The 22,919-nt window shown below is 30.8% G+C and overlaps 2 protein-coding genes across 2 annotated transcripts; both read right to left on the bottom strand.

Annotated features, from left to right (window-relative positions):
- Positions 1 to 788: 788 nt before the first annotated feature.
- LOC124830175 (NAC transcription factor 25-like) lies at positions 789 to 2,754 on the bottom strand. Its single transcript, XM_047303825.2, has 3 exons — positions 2,332 to 2,754; positions 1,872 to 2,197; positions 789 to 1,555 (listed from the first exon to the last, which is right to left on the bottom strand). The coding sequence occupies exons 1-3, from the start codon at positions 2,522 to 2,524 to the stop codon at positions 1,007 to 1,009; spliced, it is 1,068 nt and encodes a 355-aa protein (XP_047159781.1). The 5' UTR covers positions 2,525 to 2,754; the 3' UTR covers positions 789 to 1,006.
- Positions 2,755 to 9,414: 6,660 nt separating this feature from the next.
- On the bottom strand, positions 9,415 to 10,356 carry LOC124830160 (putative 2' cyclic ADP-D-ribose synthase BdTIR). The gene is made up of 2 exons (XM_047303799.2): positions 9,728 to 10,356; positions 9,415 to 9,621 (listed from the first exon to the last, which is right to left on the bottom strand). The coding sequence occupies exons 1-2, from the start codon at positions 10,171 to 10,173 to the stop codon at positions 9,525 to 9,527; spliced, it is 543 nt and encodes a 180-aa protein (XP_047159755.1). The 5' UTR covers positions 10,174 to 10,356; the 3' UTR covers positions 9,415 to 9,524.
- Between the last annotated feature and the right edge of the window lie 12,563 nt (positions 10,357 to 22,919).

The raw sequence follows: 22,919 nt of genomic DNA, 5'->3' as shown, positions 1-22,919 counted from the left end.
ATAATCAACACGTTTACCTAGTAAATAGAAAACTCAGTAGGATGGATTTAAACTGTTCAGTTGTCTAATCCCAAGAACTTTAGGCAGTTGACATTCTACTTTTGGACGTGTTATATATAAAGCATGAACGTGTATAGGGTTTATAAGAATCTTTTTATCTTTCTTTTCCTATATATTTTTTCTTTCTTTAGGTATCAAATGCCACACGAAGATGACGAACTAAGGCGGTTACCTTCTTATCAGATATCATACAAAACCATTTTTTTTTCATGGCAAACTTTTCATGTGACTTGATTTGTAGTTATAATCCATATCAACCAAGATTCCTTTTTCTCTTTTCTTCCACGTCCTAATCTTCTCGTATAGAAAATGCTCTTTGACATAAGCTTGGTCGTCATTTATACTTTATATGTGTGATTTTCACCCAAGGTATATCCTTGCTAAGAACTTCTGATTGGACTTTAATGTTCCTCTCACCATGGTAATTTTTCATATGCACGAACGATCACTACGGTCAGCTAGCTTTGTTAACAATAAAATCCCAATCAATAATGATCCTTTTATTAGTTAATCAAATGTTCCAGTGTTCTTGCTGACACAGAACAGTAGTATTATTCTATTGTATTCAGTTTAATATAAAGCTTCAAAGGTGTCATTAAGATACAAGCTTACATTCCTATCTTTCTCTGGTTAGGGTGGAAAGGACAAAATGATATAGAAAAAAAAAAAACAAATCAATTTGATATAGTTTCTATGAGGTGTTGTTCGCGTTATCATTCAATGAATAATCAGAGTTTTAATTTGTAATCTGCATAATAAAATTTACCTTAAAAGCTTATGCCGATTACAAAATAACACTCAAATTTCTTATAAACAAAATACAAACAACATTATATGTAAGTTTTGTCAAATAATAAACTCCAAACCCAAACTAAAGCTTAATAGACCTGCAATGGCAGGTATATTATCTAACCCAGTATCCACCCAATGACAAATTATAACCACCCTAAACATTCCAGTTCATGTTTGGAAGCTGAAACTGTTGCCTCAATACATCATTACTAACTGGGCCAAGAAGTGCATTTGGGTGAAACGTTGTGTTCTGTGGAAGGTGGTTAAGCAGTGAAACGAAGGAACTTTCTTCCTCTACAGTGTTGCTTCCAGCATTGAGATCACAATGGAATCTCCTGCTAGAAGAGGATGACCTTGTGTCATTCCAAAACTGTGACGAGAGTGCTCGTTTCACAGGGTAGATTCCCTTTGAAGAGACTTGGTGGGAATCAGAAACATCTTGCTGCATGCTATGGTCAACTCCTAAGATTCCATCAAAGAAGCTGTCATCATTTTCTAGTCCCATGGGTCCATAACTTGCGCTTCTTGAAGTCCCGGCTTTGGAATTCTGAGTGGTGTTATTGTTGGCCATTGACAAAGTTGACATCATTGGTAGCATAGTGCTCTCCGAAGAAAGCTCCTTATTCTGCTCCATCAAAGGAAACCTTGGCATCATGGTACTGTTGTTTTTCTTGTATATTCGGCACAAAACCCAATCATCAAGCTACCAAACAAAAGTGACATAGAAACAATCAGAAATTCAACCATAACAATCAAGTATTTGAATTATGGTACAGTTTATCCTGATATTTGATGTTATGGAAAATTACAGGCAAATAAGAAATCAAAAAATACAATGCGGTCACGGTGAGTAAAAGCATCGACATTACCGTCAAAATGAGAGTTACTCATTATTTTTTTTTAATCTTTGAAAACAGTAAAAACCCGATCTTACTCAAACGGTTAGTTTAACTTTGTTTGAGAAGAAATTAAAACTAATAAAAATTAGAGGATATGAATCATATAGGTGGCATGCATACCCTCAGGGAGTTTTTCTTGCTACTACGTGCATGATCTGCAGGCAGAGAAGGTGGCTTTGAGGAAGAATTTGAGGAACTGCCAACAAGCCGGTACTCGTGCATGATCCAATTGGTTTTAACCCCTTTTGGAGGTTTGCCACCATAGAAAACAAGTGCTTTCTTGACTCCAACTTTGTGGTGGCCATGAGATGCAAGAATGGGCCTGTCAGTTCCGGTAGCTTTCCAATACCCAGAAGAAGCAGCCCTGTTAGGCCTCGCCCCATTTGGGTATTTCCTATCCCTCGGACTGAAAAAGTACCACTCTTGCTCGCCAAACGTTGCTTTACCTAAAGTACACACAAACACCAAAATCAAAAAAATATAGATATTGCATCACAAAAGCAAAATTAACGAAGAAAATATAAAGTGGGTTTGCACGAAAGGAGGAGAAGACAAGGCGTGGTGTGATGAAGTTTCATACTTGGGAGCTCCCACGGATCGAACTTGTAGAGATCAACCTCGGCGATGATGGCGACAGGAAGAGGAACAGAGTCTGCTTTTCTCTTGAGGTAGTGAACCACCAGTTCCTCGTCTGTGGGGTGGAACCGAAACCCCGGTGGAAGATGAGGGTGCTGATGAGTATGATATTCTGAAGATGAAGCCATGCTATTCATGGTGATGGTCACGGGTCTAGCTTCAACACTCTGCTATAGTTCTCATGCATACAATAATACAACCCTGGTAAGCCTAACTTTTTCTTCAAATTCCCTTATTTTGCTCTCTCTTTCTTTGCTATGGTTGAATGAAACTTAGGTACTACAACTGATTCACTTCAATGAAATAAGGTTGAGAGAAGGAGGCGATGATCGCATGACAAGGATTCGTGTTTTGTAAGAGTAGGGTTGGGTGAGATAAATGTACCAGAGGGGTGCCCGTGAGATTTGTGACACGTGGGAATCGAGGGTGGATGGTTCAACACGTGTACGGAGAACAGCGGAAAGTGATCGCACAGTCTGTTGTCAAACACGTGTCTCTGGTGTAGACCAGTGTTCATGCAACATGTAATATTTTGAATTTAGAAAAGAAAATGAAGAATATTAAATCATGTTATTACATGAAAATGAAGTAAATTGGGAGCATAATATTTGTGATCCATGTAATAATTTCTGGACAGCAGCAGAGCGAGGAGAATAAGGATGGTTGTCTGTTTCTGTGAGGAAGGAGTTTGGAACGGCCTATACACTTATGATGTCATGCTTTTCTTATGCAGACAAAACCCAAAGTAACCATGGCCCACGCTGTTCATACATCAAACGCAGTCCACAACTAAAACATGGAGAGAGAAGTCACGTGCGCACGTGCTCTTCTATGAGCGCCGTCTTCATTTGTTCTTCTGAGGTAGGATCAATCTCGAAAGCTGTTACAATTAAAATGTCTTTTGTTAGTTTGAAAGAGTTATAAAACAAGGCTGTTTAATTAAAACTTAGGTTTTTTAATTTTTTATATATTTGTGTTTTTTTATTTGTGTAAGAATATTTGTTCTATTTATCATGATTATATTATATGCAGAGTCATAATTATATTTATATTGTATTTAGGATTATTTTATTTAATATGATTATATTTTGTCTGAATTATCCTATTTATCATGATTATATGATGTTTAAGATTATTTTAATTATATATATTTTTATATAAATTTATTTTTATAAATAAAAGATTATCATTTAAAATCAGTTGACTTTTAATTTTTTTTCAACATATATTATGAATAATGTTGACAGAAATTATACTATATCAAAAAAATATATGAATTCAATTAAATGAGAAAAACATATTTAAGATTTTTGCTTTTATCTCTTATATGATTGAAAATTCACACATGAACTTAAGTATGATTTTTGAATTAGGATCTTTTTAGTGAGTTTTTCTTTATAGAACTTAAATTATTAATTATTTCTTTCCTTCGGACAGTATTTCAAACTCTATTTATATTTTAAAAACAAGATCTTATAAAAAGGTATTATATATATGGTTGTAATTTGTACATTATATTTAAAATTAAAATTAATTTCATTTTAAATTTTTAAATATATCCTTTATTTTAACTTTTTAAATTTCAAACTATTTTTATTCTTTTTCTAAAATGATTTATCATTCACCAAATCTAAAAATAAAATTCATTTAAAATATACATAGCATCAAACCGAACAAATTTAATAGGTCCAAGTGATAGAAAACTTGTCTTGCCACACATAGCCATCAGTTATGACTTCTCCACATAATAAAAGTCAGATTCTTAGAATTGCTGAATCTATGTTATTTTTTACTTTTTAATTGTGTAAGTAACAAAAGAATCAATCAATCAAATGTTGTTTTTAATAACCATACTATTTAATCGTGAATTAGTGGTACTTGATTAGAATAGAAAAAAAAATATTAGTGAATAATCATTGAAAGTTGTTGTACTGAAAAGAGAAAGTAACCCTCATTTTTTATACAAGTACGAATTGTATGGTGGCCGAAAGTTATTCGGTGTGGGCTTATTCTCAAAGTTTGGTTCACTTCAATTATCAAGACAGAAACACTAAAATTAAGGTTATTTATGTTTACAGCATGTGTATAATAAGAACACTTGTATTAGGAAAAATTGGATTGAAACATGTTAAAAATGCAGAAGATTTTAATGATGGAAGAAAATCGAAGAGAAAAGATAGAAAGGGTGACGAAAGAAACTTTAATTACATCTGAAAAGTGTGAAGCAATGTTCTTGAAGAGGCATAAGAGGTGATTACATCTGCTTGTCAGGATTATGAATTATTAAATTAACACGTATTCCATGTGAATGCACCAAAATTAAAACTTAGAGTTTCTTATACATACAACTCTACCTTCCTCATTTGTTTCGAACTTTCAATACTTCATCATGCCAAATAATCAAACTACCCATTACGACAAAATGACAAAACTACAATTACTTTCATCTTTGCCAATGCCAATTTCGCCTATCCAACACTACAACATCCATTCATTACATTTTACTTTATATTTTAATACGTTATTCACCATAATTATGAATATTATTCAAACAAACACTTAATTATGTCATACTTATTAGAGATGAGGTAGCCTTCATTCCAAAACCTCATTGTCAGATTCTTAAATGTGAAATATATTTAAGAATTAAAATCATAATAGATAGCTTAATTTTGGAATTCGAATAAAATAAATACAAAAGTTAAACTGCTTTTAAAATTTCTTAATTAAAAAATTAAAATAAATTATATTATGAGTAGTAGCAAACTCGTGATCATTAATCAAGTGGTATAAAATTCGAATTTCACTTTGAATATGAAAGAAAGCAGGATAAAAGATAAATATTACGATCAGATTTCAATAGTATTAATAATTGTTTATGGATATTAATTATTATTCCAATCGATATTATACTGTTAAAAAGATTAAAATGACAATTCTCCCTGTAACTAAAACTTTAAAACCAGGAAACTAAGGACAATGACTCTAGAATGCTTCGGCTTGTGAGTATGTTTTTCACTATCTCATGTATCATAACATAATTAACAATTTTTATTTTTTTGATTTATTAAGACAATAATAAATTTTTAGAAAATATGATTTGACTGTTTGAAATTCATATTTTATCATTTATATATATATATATATATATATATATATATATATATATATATATATATATATATTGATAATGTTTTGTTTAAAAATTAGTACTTAATAATATCTTGATTTATAAAATATATCTGTACTTGTTTCTTCTTGGGCCTTGTGATGTACCCAAGCATTTCCTCTGGTGTGGTGGAATTGGATGAGATTGGTGCCCATTTTAAGTAGTATTGGGCCTTCTTCTCCGACGTGTGTGTGGTGTACATTTTATTGTATTTATTTATTTATAAAAAAAAGACTTGAATTCAAATATAAAGAAACTTACTTAATTCCACAATTATTTAAAATATTGATAATTATAAATTTTATAAAATAGAGTAGTATTTATTTTAAATAACTGTATTTATCGAATAGTATCACTTTTATATACAATAATTTTTATTTTCAATGATAATATTTAATAAGTTCGATACAGTATTAATTTTTTATTTTTTTTAAAAAGTTGAAATATCTTTATATTTTAATATTTGATCTTTATATGCATAATTAATTGAAAAAAGTACATGACATGTTAGTCAAAAACTGAACTTATGGAAAAGTTAGATTAACATAAAATTAATAAATTTACACACTTGCGAATAAATTATCTGTACAGTGTTCAAGTCCCCTTTATTGGTTATTTTAAATAATAATGAGAATAGAACTAAGGAATTTAAAAATAAGATTAATGTTTTAAAATATAAGTAAATATAGAGGAGAAAGCTGTAGCGACAATGACACGAAGAAAGTGAGTCGTGGTGCTTATGTGGGCTTCTTGCTGGACTGGGCCAATCTGTTGAAGTAATTAAACTGAAAAGACCACGAAATTTTCTTCTCTTTCAATTCACTCACTAAATCAATAAACACAATAAAATGTCAACACCTTGACTCTCCTCTCTTTCCGCGTATTCTTCTCTTCTTTTATTCAAACTGTTACTTCTTCTGCAAGCTATGGCTTCTCTCCAACATCTTTATATTCTTATCATAAACTATTATTTACATGAACGCTTAATAGAAATTAAATATTCTCACAAACTTACTATAAAGATTTTTTAAATAAAAATAATATTATAAGTCATTATATATTTATTTATGACTTATTGATATTAAATTTGATCAATCTCTCTCCAATAAAAATTAGAAAAACTCGCACATAATATTTTCCTATTCAGACACTACTCATGCATCTGGTTTTCATTAGCACGAAAATCAGTACAAAATAATTAATAGACCTAACAAACAGTTTAATCAGTTTATAAGTATTTTACATTAAGATTGTCTTTGTAAAACTATTATTTGATCTTATAGAACAAACTTCTAAAAATTTAAAGAAGTTATAATCATAAAACCAAATTCAAAGCGAGTTAGAGAATAAACAATATCAAATATCCCTTTTTTTTCTTACTAAAGGAGATATAAAGAAATAATTAGCCTTATGTCTATGAATATATTAAGCTCTCCATATAATATAACTTATTTTGAATGCTTCAACTTAAAGCGTTTAAATATTTTCAAATTAATTGTATAGTCATTTTATCTCAGAATATATTCTTTAGAATTTATGTAGGAAGTATAGTCAGTTAGTATAAGAATAAGTATATTGTTGCAAATACTTGGTGTTACTATGACAATGACAAGAATCATAATAAAAAAATGTTTTTCTGTATATATATAAAAAAATAACTTATTTAAGGAGACACCTTCTGGAAAAAGGAGTTGTTATTACTTGATAGTCAGCGTTCACTTGTATTAATAAACATTGGAACGTAAGATTCCCAGGCAATTTATAAGATGATTCATTTGTTAAAATAAGTTCCAAAATAATATTGTAAATTGGTCAATCAGTGGCTTTGTATCTTATATTATTATCCCTTCAAATTGATCAACTACTGAAAATAGTGGAGGATTTTTAATTAATTAGTTTGGTTTTTCTAAATCACTTTAAATTAAAATATGAAGGCATTTCAATTCATAGTAGATTTTTTAAAAATCGCATACATGTAATTTATTAAAGTGGGAATTATCAGCTAAGTAATATTAACAATATTTGAGAAAACAATTATTAACGTGAAGAGAATATAGAGAAACATAAAAGGAGGGATTATGATAAATATCGAGAATAAAAAAAGAAAAAAAAAAGAGAAATTTTATTTTTATTTGACTACACAGTGGTATTAAATGTCAATCCACCGACAGGTGAAGCATAAAATAGAAATCCACTTTTTGGTTCTTCAATTCTAGTTTATTATATGGTAAAGAAGCAGCCAAGAATTTACAGGATCAATTTCTTCCTTCTTGCTTCATGCTATCAAATCTCACTTACGATTACTTTTTTAAATAGTTAAAAATATAACGTTAGGCTTATCTCATGACAATTTCACCACATCTTCTTCCTGCATGCAATTACACATATAACATGATAATTTATAATTTACTAAATCTTGTAAATAATAAACTATTTTATATCATTTTAATAAGTGAATTTAGACTTAAAAACTAACTTGTTAAAGGATATATTTGTCTATATACTATTGATTGTTTTCAGTTTTAGTTAATATAGAAACTCCAACAATATGAGTATACTATGCTAAATTATGCCAGTGTAACATGAAATTTATTATTATTTTGGAACATTTATCCAGTGTTTTAAAATATATTTGAAATGTTAAATATATATTTCTGAAATATTTAATAGACAATGATTGATAAAACCGTTTAATGATAATAAAAATGTTAATGCTTTAGTTTTGATCAGTTCTACAAAATTTAAAAGTTATTTTAATACATGAAATACTATTTCATTACGAATTTTGAATATAGAGTAAATATAAAGCAATTAGCTAATGAAAAGCATTTTAGCTTTACAAAGAGTGGTAAATGGTATAAAAAAATCGTTTCAATGTTAATTGCATATCGATATTATTATTTTTTTTATAATAAACAACACAACAACATACGTGCTAATGAAGATGAAATATGTATTTAATTAATTACCTTAACCGTTAAAATGATTTAAATAAAATTAATAAAATTAAAATTTCTGCATTAAAACTGCATTCTTTTATTGTATTTAAAATAAAACATGTCAATACTTATTTCACTAAACTTACTGTTTACCTTTTTTAATATTTTGTTTAATTGGAAAATTGAGTATTGTTTAATTTTTTTTTACAGTGTAGAACTTTTTTTTTAACTCAATAATTAAAGAGGACAAGATATGTATATTATTTGGTATAAAAATTCAAAGAACATCCTTTGAAAAATAAAAAATATATAGTTTCTAGTATAACACATGATTTGGAAAAATATTGATAATCCTTCATAGATATTTAGTTTTTATAATGTATTGGATTGTTTTCTTGGCGGCTCTTATTAATATGGACAAATGTGACTTTTACCAATAAATAAAAACATTAATGATAAAAATATTTTTTACATTGATAAAATTTAAAAAATTGAAAAGAAAGAAATGAACTTTTTTATCAGTCTGTATAATTATTAACAGAAACGAATTTGAATGCAGCATTATTTTATCAAACAGGGTTTAGTTTTGGCGGGTACAATGCAGAAGCGTTTGCTTTTGTGTTAAACGTTGAATTACGAGGCTGATATTGGGGAATGTATAAAATACTAGCGAGAAAACGTAGTTAATAAACTACAGTTTATGGATTTATAACCTTGAAATCTGTTAATCATAAAATTAATGAAACAATTTTGTATTAATAATGAAATAATAAAAGAATTATGATACAAATTAATCTAAGAGCACTTTGTTGTGCTTGTGTTGAACCAATTTCTGTAGTTTTAGTCTAAGAAAAAGTTGGAGCTGCAGCCTAATCCTAATGTTAAGTGAATTGAGGCCACATAATTGAGTGACGTTAAAGGTAGCAGCATATGGTCTCTCTCATTACGAGCCCATATATTTATATACCGAAAAAATATATATGCAAATTTTATATTGTGGTTATATCCACGCTATGAACATTGAAGCATTCAACGCTGCTTCTTCGCGTACTTCCTTTCTTCCTTTACCTCCAACAAGTTCATGATCACCGCTTCCGAAGCATTCCTCAGCAACTCCGACCAATCCCTGAAAACAAAACCAAATCAATCAAAACCCAACTTCATGTAATATAAATCATGACCCATTAACCCAAAGAGGAAAAAGAGAGATGTGTGAATGTATGTATATTTACCCGTTCAAAGAATTAAACGTCAATCCCACGGTGTTCTTTGCGTCTTCAAGTGCAAAGGCGAACCTCTGAAGGTCCGCGGGAGGGCAGGTTCCGTTGTCCTTGACCGTAAGTTGCGAGGGTTTGACGTCGTAGAAAATGGGAACGACCCTTTTGTTGGACTCCATGAGAAGAGCGAGCTCGTGGAGGCAGAAATAGGAGTCACAGTAGCGAGGAGAGAAGACGGCAACACCAACCTTGCAACCCAGAATGCCTCTATCAATGTGTTGGAAAAGCCTGTCCCCGGGTTTCATGTTCATGCTGTCCAAGAATGCCCTCACTCCAATCCTCGTAAGATTATCGTACAACAGCCCGGCAACGTTCCTCTTGGTGTCGATCCCACGGTGGTTGATGAAGACGTCGCATACCGGACCACCGATTTTAGTCATCATCTTGGGTAAACGCTGCATGGCTCCTTCCTCAGCCTAACTTAATTACCGATTATAATTTGTTTTGTTGGGTTTTCTTGCTACAAAACTTTTCTTTCTTTGCTACAGACTTTAATTTGTTGTGTACTTTGTGGGGAGAGATTTTAACTCAGGGAAGATCTGAGAGACAAAGATGGGTGTAAAGTCTATATATACATATATCGATCGAGAGAGTGTGTGTGTAAATTTGGGAGAAAAGGGCTTATGTTGGACTAATGGAAAATACTAGGTAATTGAACAAAAAGAGTAAAAGCATTTGAATTTTCGGACCCTCGGGAATCCATATTAGGAACTAATTGTTCCTTCAAACACGTAAGTACGTATCCGTAGTTTTTCTCTCTTTATTATTGTATAAAAAAAAAATACGTGTTCTGTTTATCGGCGATCGGCTACACTGATTCGCTGACGTGGTCATTCCTTTACACTAATTTGAGGGAAATTTAGGGGTTGTTTCCTCGAGGACCCTTTTAATTAATCACAAAAATTAGTTACTCCTTTATCAAGTAAGTATAATTATTAATTTCTATTTTATTAACTGGTTAAAAGTGTAAGATATAAAATTTTATGAAAAAGTTATTACATTGTAATCACGGCAAATAGTTTTTATATATGTTTATTTTTTAAAAGAAATAGAATAAATGTAATCCAAAACAATTTCATCATCACTGTGTTAAAGTTTTATTTGGGTATACCATTCCTATACGTTAGAATAAAAAAATATCCCTCTAAGTTCTATATGTTAAACTTTTATTATTAAAAGGTAAAAAGAGTAATTAATTTCTTGGTGTGCGTATAAACATTACTTAACTTTGGTTTTACATTCTGTAGTCGTGATACTATAGAGTATCAAAGAATTGTCTTGAAATAATCCATACAAGAAGTCTGTAAATATATAAATGGGTGTTAACTTAATTTCACATCTTTTATTTCTAACTGACAGCAGAACGTTTGAAATGAATATAATGTGGCAGTCGAACACTACTGTGGTCAAGTATTCATATTTGGGATCAAACCACGACACGTAGGACTCGGTTGTTTTGTATTTATTTAAGTTTGAAGTTCATTATAAAAAAATACGCATTTAGGTACTGAGGTTAATTATGTTATTAAGCACAATGTATTATTATTTCGTAGATGGCTTTAAAATACGTGTGAACGGACGTATGTCCGTTGGACCAAGGTGACATATATGAGGATGCTGCTCCCAATTAATCAACGTCAGTTTTTGTTAACACTATTATAATATCAACTTATTATACTTTACTCGATGTTTTATTATCTCTACTTTTATTATTCAAATATAATAAACTTTATCTCGTTCCCACTCTACCTAAAGTTTGGTTGTTGTTACTGAAAATACAAAAATGATGAATTTTTATAAACTGGAAAGTTTTTAATTGTACTTCAGACAATAAATGCCATTTTCAAAGAGCTATCAGAAAGCAAGACGATGAACTGCACGCTTTAAGATGTATATATAACGTAATTAAGATTTGCGATGGATAAGGAGGTTTTTGATACAGAAAAACTATAAACAATTAATTAAAAAGAAGGTTTGTATTTGAAAAAACAATAAAGTTTTGAAAGCAGACAGCATCTCTATCTCTTTCCAGTTCCTTCGAAATTTCTCCTTAATCTCATTTTCTGTGCGCTTCCACACACAAAAAAAATAATAATTAAATTCATGAATGTCTTTCTTTAAAAGTGAGATTTTTACAAGCTTAAATGTCAAAGCTTTACTCGATTCAAACGGTCAAGTGACGATTCATCAAAGCTGTTGCCGATTACACAGTTGCATTAGGTTAACAGTCGTAAATCAGTGTGATTTCCTAAATAACTGAATTGGTTTTTTATATCATTGTAAATTTCATGGACGATTAAAGTTTGAATTAATATATATAACAATTAACTAGCTGGTGAGGTGTTGCGGGTCCCAATTATTAGGAGTTTAGGTTAGTGGTTTTGTATTAAGTATTTGTGTTTTATAAACATAAAACGGAAAATAATAAACATATATCAATAGAATATTATTTTTACTTTACAAAGAATTGACTCAATTAACATTAACTATTAAACCACAACCATGGAGTGTTTTCTTGTAATATTTATTGCATTTGCCATATACAGTTTAACATATCTAACTAATAATAAATAGTGAAATAAACAACACCCATCACGATCAAATCCCTATGTCAAAAAACTTTAATAACATTATGAAATTATAAATGTTTACGAAAAAAATAGCAAAAAAGATTGACGTCACAGAAGACGTTGGCGCCAATAATAAACTACGAAGTCATTAAATACTAGCAATTAATTTGAAACCACGGTGAATCACGAAGTCATTAAATTTCATGTGTTTTGAATAGAAAAAGACTATGAAAATGTATAGAAATTGAAGAGTGTGGGGTAGCAGGAACTTGAATTTATTGAATTCCTTGCATATTGAAGCTGCAGGTTCAATATTCTCTTTCCTTACAAAGAACAAGAGAAAATCATCAGTCAATATAATTGATTTTGAAAAATATGTGTTATAGTCTTCAAGTCACGTTGATTTCCATTCACAACTTCTTCTGCATAAAGAATTTCAATTTGGTAGCATCTTATGTGTCTTTTAAAAGCGCTACATTAATTGTTTATCGTAAGAGCTGTAAGTCTTTTAATGATATTAATTAACCCTTCAACATTTATAATTTGACATTAAAAAATATTGTATGAGTTTGAATTCTATCTGTTTCCTTTCTGAATCTAACAATCCGTGTTTATGTGACTTTTCATATCAAAGTGAATACTGGCAATTCTGATATTTCATTTTTCGCACCATGAGATTTTAGAACGTGTCTTCGCTTTCGAACACAGACTCACGGTGATAATATGAATGGTTAGGTTTAGAAGTGAAATTGTGTTATTTTTGGTTATTGTTTCTGGGAATAGAATAGAATAAAATAAAATAAAGATTGGAATGGACTTGTTCACGCCCCTAATTTGGGTTGTTTTGTCTTAAGTTGGGCTGAGAGAAAAGCCGATCAAAGGCACTATTGAGACCATTCTTTGGTGTGGCAAGATTTTGAAAGGTTCAACTCAAAGAGAAAAGAACCATTCCACCTCAATAGTTAAACAACCTCATTTTATTTTTCATCTATCATCTTATTATGCTTTCATTTTCAGACCTTCGTTTCGACGACCCGGTCATATCTATAATACAACATAACCCAAAATTCATTTCTGTATACGTTTTATATAACTCTTTTCAACTTTTCTTATTAACTTATATTTAAAAAATATATATCTCCTGTAAATTAATTTGCGGAGAAGATAATTTAAACCTACTAAATAAAATATCTACATTGTTTATCTTGCTATGTTTCGTTTAGATTTATGTATTATTTAAATTTCTTGAGCCAATTTCAATATATACAATAAAATAATCATCATCAATAATTTTAATATAATAATCAACATAAATAATGTATTTTTACAATTCACACTAAATTTAAACAATTTCTAAAGTAAAAAAAATAGAAGAAGAGATAATACAATTATTAAACAAAAAGGAAAAAATTATGAAAGTAAAAGTCATACAAAATCTACTAGAAACAAAACAATATATGAGAACATATTGATGATAATATCACTGTCACAAAATCAAATTTGGAAATGTTATAACAATAATAGTTTTCAAAAAACAACAACACAATAATAGTGACACAAGAAGTAATTATAATGGATACCTATCATAATGACAAATCGTGATGACAGAAAAGAAAACAAAAAAAAAAGATAAAAAAGTACAAATATAAAATGTTTATTACAACAAAAATGATACTACCACGATTATTTTTTTAACTATGGTGATACGTACTGGTAACTCTATTGAAAGTTGTCATCATAAAATATTTATAATGACAATTAAAAATAATGCTCATCATATACTATGTACAATAACACTCTGAATATAATGATCATCATATGCTGTCATTAAATAATATCTTTTACCAACGTCATAAAAAGTAAAATGTAATAGTTGTTTTTATAATCTTTATAGTATTAATTTATAAAAATGAATTTAATCAATACATAAATGTGTATATATGATGAATATATGAAAATGAAAGACCAGTGATTTGTTTAAATAATAGATATTGGTTTTATTGTAATGTTATAAACGTAATGTTTAAAATGATTATTAGAAAAAATAATATTTGAAGAATGTATTTTACTAAGAGTGTGAATGAATTTAATGAATACATAAATGTTAATAGAAAAAATAACATAAGAGTGTGAATGAATGACTGGTACTTAAGAATCCATTCCATGGGTGAAGCATATGAATCCATATGTTCAGAATCGAGACTTGTCCAATTTACATATACAATACAACATGTGTTTTATTCGGCCCGTGCTTCGGCCCCAAACAAGACACTAACATGTGTTTTAGTTGCCCCGTTCCTTTGTTTTTCCCTTGAATCCCAAGCAAACAAAAGTCAAACGCATTACTTTGCATCTGTCCAAATAAGTTTAATTTGTGTGTTACAATATATATATATATATATATATATATATATATATATATATATATATATATATATATATATATATATACCGAATTTTAGTAGACAATAATACTCTCATATATTACAGATTCTGAGTTTTAAGGTCAAGAGTATTTGAATAATTTTCATTTTCAAAACTAAAAAAACACTAAAATACTGGCAATTAGAAACAAAATATAGTTCCAGATCCATGTATTCTTTTTCTACTATCTTTTTTGTACTAGATTCAATTAAATTGAAACCAAATCTTTCATCATTTTTTGAATTCTTCTTTTTTATCTTTGTTTTCATCTTACATGAGGAATGTGGATTAGGGTTAGGCAAATGTTTTTTATTTTTCCAATTAGGGCTACAATAGGGATGACAGAGAAAATATTGGAATGAGAGAAATGAAAGAGGAAGGGTTGAGAGAAATAAGAGAGGTGAGTAAGGGTTTGAGGGATTCTTGTTTTCTTTTTTAAGTTTTGAGAAATATTTAAATATCCTTGACCTTAAAACTTAGAATCCATAATATATGAGGATATTTTTGTCTACTAAAACCTAATACACATTGCTAAACTGAAAAATGAACATACATAAAAAATGAGCATACATAAGTTAGCAAACCTCATATATATATATATATATATATATATATATATATATATATATATATATATATATATATATATATATATATATATATATATATATATATATTATTTTATCTTGTTTTGAAGTTGTGTTTTCTTTGAAATTTAAAAGAAAAGAAATTTTTACACTCAACAAACATACTTCTCTTTCATTGCACCATTGTAAGCACGAATGTAATTTTAAGCATGGATTTTCAAGTTTGGTTATTTAAAGGCAAGGAAGTGGGGAAGAAATTTTTAGCATATTATATTATGGAATCATGATACTTCAAAATTCATCAGAAATTATAAATGTTTTAAATTTATATCATGCAGAATTTGCTTTTTCTTTCAAAATTTGTGTTAACGGGAGTGGAAATTAAGAGAAAGAGAGAAAATGACAATGGAGGGTAAGGACTTGCTGCTGAGAGTGAAAGAGAAAGTAAAAATGAAAATGAAAAGGATTGAGATTAGGATTTTAAAAAATAAAAAGTAAAATTAGTAAAAGTAAGAAGTAAAAAGGATAAATTTAGAATTTAAAAAAAAAAATTAGGAAGGTGGAGGGAGAAGATGGGGTGGTGGAGAGAGTATCACTCTTTTTTTTAATATAATTTCAAAACGCAAAACTGAGGTTTAAAATTTAGAGGGTGCAAGAAGAAAAAATGGGGCTGCATGAATAAAAGGCGCAGTATTTATACAGGCCCATACCATAGCCTTTTGAGGGTTACTCCCTACACCACCCCACATTACTTCATGCACCATCATATTTTTTTAAATTTCAAAACTATCTTTATATTTTAAAATATCCTGCACCCTCACCTTTTTTCTTCAACGGATGTCAACATCTGTTGAAGAAAAAATTATTCAACAAATGTGCCACATCCTGTTGAGTTATTTTTTTTTAGTTTTTAGTTTTTTAATTTATTGTATTTTAAATTAATATATAAATATTATTTAATTTTTTTAAAATGATTACTTAATTATTTATAAATTAATTTTATTTTATTTAATAAAATAATTATTATTAATTTAATTTATGTATAATTATTTAAATAATAATTAAAATATTTTTTATAAATGTATTAAAACAGATGTGTTACACGTTGAAGTTTTTTTTTCTTTTCAGTTTTTAGTTTTTTACTTTTTTATTTTAAATTAATATATAAATATTATTTATTTTTTTAAAATTATTATTTAATTATTTATAAATTAATTTTATTTTATTTAATAAAATAATAATTATTAATTTAATTTATGTATTATTATTTAAATAATAATTAAAATATTTTTTAAAAATCAGGCTTTTTTTAAATAAAATATAAAATATTTAAACGGATGTCGTTAAAGATAAAATGAGTATCTATTTTATAACAAGGACAAACTAGATATAGATGATGCCATAAATAGTTGATGACAGTGGAGGGAGCAACTCTCTATCTTTTTCTTTCCGGCCCATTTAACATCTTATATCTACATATCCACAATAACTTTAGTGGATAATTAGGAAGTCCTTTAAGTTCCTTTTTTTTTTCTTTCAATTTTATTCCTCTTTAACGATATTCTAATTGTTCTTTCAAAAATATTCATTGGTCGTATTATTTTAATATATTTATCTTGTTAAAAAATATGACATTATGCAGAAAAGCTTGCTAAATAAAAATAATATCCACACCATTTTACGAATTCTAATAAGATTTATTTAAAGATAAAAATAATGAAATCATTACAAAATTTTACTTTTGGATATAGGATGTTATAACTGGTAATTCTTAGTCGTCGATTTTTTTCTTAATTTAGAGGTTACATAGTAAAATAAATTTAAAATTTGTTATTCACACTAGTGCAGAAACGGCTTTTTACGTCCGATATTTTGGCCTTTTGACGTCCGGCGTACGCCGGACGTCTATGCGGTAGACGTCCCTCAGACGTCCGTCGTGCCAGGACGGACGTCTATATGAACGTCCGCTGCCTGAGGACGGACGTCTATATGAACGTCCGCTCTGCCTGAGGACGGACGTTTATATAAACGTCTGCTGCATCAGGACGGACGTTTATATGAACGTCCGTTCCTGAGGACGGACGTTTATTATAAACGTCCGCTGCCTCAGGACGGACGTTTATAATAAACGTCCGCTGCCTAACCACGGACGTTTATAATAAACGTCCGCTGTCTGAGGACGGACGTCCATATAAACGTCCGCTGCTGTCTGAGGACGGACGTCTACCTTGCTGAGTTCTTTTGGTGTAGGGCTGGGGTGGGACGTCCGTATGTGCACAGACGGACGTCTATAGACGTCCGACTGTACACTAACGGACGTCTAGTGGGCGTTTTTTTTTTAAAAATTTGTTTGTTTTTTCAATAGAACCACACCTGAAAAACAGAAAAATGTCCCAGAACAATTCTCCAATAACATAAATATGCGTTTTATATAAACAAATTTCTACTTAATGTTCAATCCACTACCAAACTATTAACATAAAAATAAAACTAAAACCAAACAATGTTCAATCAAGAAGAAATATAACTATTCCTAACTCCATCTTTGTAGAAGATAAGCGGTCCACTCCTGCCTTATCTGGTTAATTGTGTCCTCTGTAATAGGCGATGTAGTCTTGAAGTGCTGCAAAATTCAAGAAAGATTCATTATTGTTTCATATATAGTTGAAGATGATTTTGATTTGTAATGTATTGAAGGTATACATCATTACCTCATTCCAGTCATCTGTAATGACAGCTCGAATGATGGTCTTAATCCAACACATCACATAGAAGCCACATTCCCATGAATCTACTTGCTGGTTACACTAAAATAACAAACTAAATAGTTAAAAATTTAGATCATTCAATAACATAAATGAATTAGAAACTATAAATGACTTACAACCTTTGGATACAAAATTTGAACCAATTGACCACGAGATTTACCAATAACTCTGTACAGATTGAAAACACAAAGTATAATTAATATGACTATTTTATCATAAAAGTTGAAGGTTAACATCAAATTGAAGTCATTTTTTGGAGAAACACTTACCCTTGAAGCATGGTTCTCAACTCAGTTTTCATCCTCCTGTGCAACGAACAAAACCATATAATTTTACAGGTTTTGGGAATGATGACCATCAGCTGCCAGTGAGACCTATCACGAAGGACAAATAGTTATTCAACTAATTAAGGAAACTATAATAATAAACTGACCACATATAAAAACACGTACCCGTCAATGTATGGCACAAGGTATTTGATTAAGTCTTGGCGTATTTGATTAAGACAACGCACACAAGGACAAAAATATGTCCCGTTGACAGACTTAGCATTTTGTTGAACGTATTGCAAGAACTGCGAAACACCCTTGTCATATTCTTCACTCATGCGACGTTCGTTCATCCATCTTCGATCCATACTATGTTCGTAAAATCATTAGTTCAAGTGTTTTAACTCTCACAAGGTTAGGCCCTACCCATTCAAAAAAATTAATTTTCATAATTTGCTCAGCCACATGCATTGAAGTGTACGTCATAAAATTGATACAATTTCGGCAGCATTTCGCATTGGTCTCCAAAATACACGAAATGAGAGTAGTCAACGATGACCACAATCAAATATGCATCCGGAGAACAACACAAGTACTGAACCGAAATTTCATCAATCTTATCCTTAAACTCCAATTGACATGGTATTGCAAATTATGAAAATTAATTTTTTCAAACTGTCCAATCGGACAATTCAAAATTTAACACAAACGATTAAAAGATTAATCGTTTGTCTTAAATTTCAAACGGGAACTAAGTGTCACTCAATGTATGGCAATAACTAATACACATTTTACACAATAACACATACATGCATACACAAAATTTAACAGTCAAAAACGTCTATACACTAATACACATTTCGCATTAATCGTTTAACACAATAACATAAGTCAAAAACGTCCATACACAAAATCCACATACATGCATACACAAAATTTTCAACCAACAAGCTAACCTGAAAAGTTGATTCCAAATGAGAAGGAGGGAAGTGGAGGACTAAACGGCCTAACTCGCAGTCCAAAAAGAGGTCAAGGAAGTCGTCCAAGAACACGCAAGAGTCTGCAAAAAAACGGACCCAAAACAATTTTTAATCGGTTCAAATCAAAGACATTTCATCACATAGCAATGTAATCCGATTAAATGTAATTTTAAACGGTCCAAAAGTGAGAAAACGCACCTGCAAATCAATGGCGCAACAGCGTTCTGCGGAGGAAGACGATGAACAGTGGTTGCGCGTTTGCGGAGCAAGGTAACTGGTCACGTTTCGCGGGAGCAAAGGTTTTATAATCTTAGACGTCCGACACTCTGGGGGACGGACGTTTATAATAGTATAGACGTCCGTTTCGTCACTAATATGACGTCTTTGACGATTTAAAAATCATATTCGCGGGTGCTTTAAACGTCTGTCCTGGGTCACGGACGTCTATTGTACTGAACAACTGAACGTTTCAACTCCCAATGGCAGCCCATAAACGTCCGTCCTACGAGGGCACGGACGTCTATAATATTATAGACGTCCGTGCCCCCAGACTGGACGTGTAAACCCTAAACCTAAACCTGCAGAGAATTAAATACCCAACCACCCCTGTCAGTACATAAACGTCCGTCCTGGGAGGGCACGGACGTCTATAATATTATAGACGTCCGTGCCCTCCAGACTGGACGTGTAAGGACTGAAGACAATTAAATACCCAACAACCTGTCAGTACTTTAAACGTCCGTGATGCGGGGACGGACGTCTATAATGGCTGCCATGGTATTTGAAACGTTCAGCTTATAAACGTTCAGTTGTCAGCATATTAAATTCATATCATTATAAACGTCCGTCTCAACCTGGGACGGACGTTCAAAAAGCTACACACAGAACAGCCTATTAACCTTATGAACGTCCGTCTCGGCCAGGAACGGACGTTCACAAGTGCACATGATTTTCACTGTTGAGCTTTTAAACGTCCGTCACCTAGGACGGACGTTCATAACACTATAAACGTCCGTCTCGGCCAGGGACGGACGTTCAAAAAGCATGTCTGTCAGTCCTCTGAACGTCCGTTCTGAGGACGGACGTTCGCGCACTCACAGGACGGACGTTCTTTGTTAATGAACATACTCGCCAAGCGCACGGACGTCCGCTCACCCAGGACGGACGTTCAGAGATTGACTCTGTCAGTCGTCTGAACGTCCGTTCTGAGGACGGACGTTCGCGCACTCACTGGACGGACGTTCTTTGTTAATGAACATGCTCGCCACGCGCACGGACGTCCGCTCACCTCAGGACGGACGTTCAGAGATTGAAAACGTACGCCTATAAAACGTCCGTCCGCATGTGACGGACGTCTATAATACTATACACGTCCAGCTCGACCCAGGACGGACGTTCAAGGATTGACAACGGCAGCCTTTAAAACGTCCGTCCGCGTGTGACGGACGTCTATAATGTTTAAAACGTCCGTCTCGACCACGGACGGACGTCTAGAGGTCCACTTATTTACTATTATGCCACCGGTCACATATATACGTTGGGGATTCGTGGGACGGACGTCTATTGGGTGACGTGAAAAGCCGTTTCTGCACTAGTGTCAATCACTCAAAACGTAATGTTAAAAAGATCAAAACGTTAAAAATATTTATACAAAATAAAATTTGTAGTTATTAAAATATAAACCATACTTAAATTAAGTTATACGTATATTTCTTTAGTTATTTTTAATGAAAAATATTTATTTATTTAAATAATATTTTATCTTTATCATATTATCATCCCAAACTTTAACTCATCATTTATCATTATACACAAAAGAAAATACAGACAGGTAATAAGAATCATACCAAAACTATATAAAAAAGAACAAGTTAATAAACATATTTATTTTATTTCTCTTACAAATTTTATAGTGCACACTATTCCTTTCTCTTTCTAGATGTGGTTTCCTCAAATATATTTCACCCAAGTTATTAAATTTTATAGTTTTCTAACACTCAAAGAAAAAACACTAAAACTAATAGAATATAAGTGTTTAAACACTAAAAATGATAATAAAATATATTTAAACTTGTTTTGGTCAAAATATATTTATCAAACTAGAACATTCATGAGTAGTTGTGTTTTATTTAAGTATTTTCCTTTTTCAGTCTTTAAATGTAAAATAGTTAATATGGAAAGGTTTGACTTGGCGGCTAATACTGTACCTTTAATTGCTGGTCTGGCTCTTAAAAAGAAATTATATAGACTGCTGTATGTTTAAGATTTCCTATCTAATTTTCTGAATTATTATGTACTTTTTCAAAATTAAAATTAAAATAAAAATAACTTCTTACAACAGTAATTACTCAAAAATAATCATTAGATCAATCCCGTTAAATCTATTGAACTATTAAATGGTTTTTTCTTTCTTTCTTTATTTGTGGGTATAGTTTTCTGAAGCATCAACTTCTGAAAACAAAGACAGGCATCTCCAGTTTTCCAAGATGGTCCATTATTGGAAACAAAGCAAATATTGCATTTTGCACATGTTGTGATTCGGTATGCAGCTGCGTTCTTCAATAACTATCTATATCAAAACGGGTGTGTTATAATTTAAACCACTCACCCTATTCATTAAAATTTGTACTCATATTTATTTTAATTATAAACCTTATAAAAAAGGTGTGCATAAAATAGGAAAATAATTTATAATTAATGAGGGTTAAGAAAATATCCATGGAATGGTCAAGTTGCATGAGAGATTTTGTCGCCTTGTTTTAGAAGAACAGAACACAACTCATTGAACCCCACACATGCATATTGCCTTTTTTCCAGCTAAAGTGAGCATTACAGCTGTTTGATAGTTGGCTTCAGATCAGATCCACCTCCCTTTTTAATTCTACAAAATCATCTTACACCTTCACCCCTTTATTCTTTCAACCATTTTCTTTTCACTCCAAATTGTTAAGGTTTTTGTCTTCTTTTATATTTCAAGACTCCACCACTTCTGTTAAATGTAAATGAAATCAGAGAATTAGTTAATGAGAAAATCTTCAATAATAGATTCAAACTCAATTTCAGTATTTAATCTCAAGCTAATTGCAATAATTATTGAAGATGTAATTTGAAAGGACGAAGCTCTAAAAATAACACCCTGTCCTGAAAATATATACATTAAAAAACCATTTGTTTTTGCCCTTAATGAAAACTTCCAAAGAAATTGCAGAGTAAATGCATGACCATAAGACAAGGAACTGTTTTGTCTTGATGACTTAATTTTTGGTTACTTTTTTTAATGTTACTGTGGATGGTTCTTTAATAAGAGTCTCATTTATTAGGTGAAGCATACAAAAAAACTCAACTGAATCACCTGTCCTCTTAAAATCCTAATGCAGACAACCATGGTACAGCAAGAAATGCTATTCAATTTGAAGAAGAAGAAGCCATTAAATCCGAGAAGCATATTCTTTCTCCTAGCCTATAATTAATGACCTTCTTTAGCAGGACCAAACATGACCCACCAAACAGCGGACAAAGCTTCCAATAATGTCTTTTATCAAATCATAA

Source organism: Vigna umbellata, chromosome 5 (genome assembly GCF_029865625.1).
Source record: "Vigna umbellata cultivar VRB3 chromosome 5, Vumbellata_1.0, whole genome shotgun sequence".
Classification (NCBI taxonomy): Eukaryota; Viridiplantae; Streptophyta; class Magnoliopsida; order Fabales; family Fabaceae; genus Vigna; species Vigna umbellata.
The sequence above is the reverse complement of the archived record's forward strand: the minus strand, read 5'-3'. Positions and strand labels throughout refer to the sequence as shown.

Coding starts and splice junctions, on each gene's coding strand:
- LOC124830175 (XM_047303825.2), bottom strand. CDS start 2,524: ATGAATAGCATGGCTTCATCTTCAGAATATCATACTCATCAGCACCCT. Junction 2,198..2,331: donor CGATCCGTGGGAGCTCCCAA/GTATGAAACTTC, acceptor TGTGTACTTTAG/GTAAAGCAACGTTTGGCGAG. Junction 1,556..1,871: donor GCAAGAAAAACTCCCTGAGG/GTATGCATGCCA, acceptor TTTGTTTGGTAG/CTTGATGATTGGGTTTTGTG.
- LOC124830160 (XM_047303799.2), bottom strand. CDS start 10,173: ATGCAGCGTTTACCCAAGATGATGACTAAAATCGGTGGTCCGGTATGC. Junction 9,622..9,727: donor ACGTTTAATTCTTTGAACGG/GTAAATATACAT, acceptor TTTTGTTTTCAG/GGATTGGTCGGAGTTGCTGA.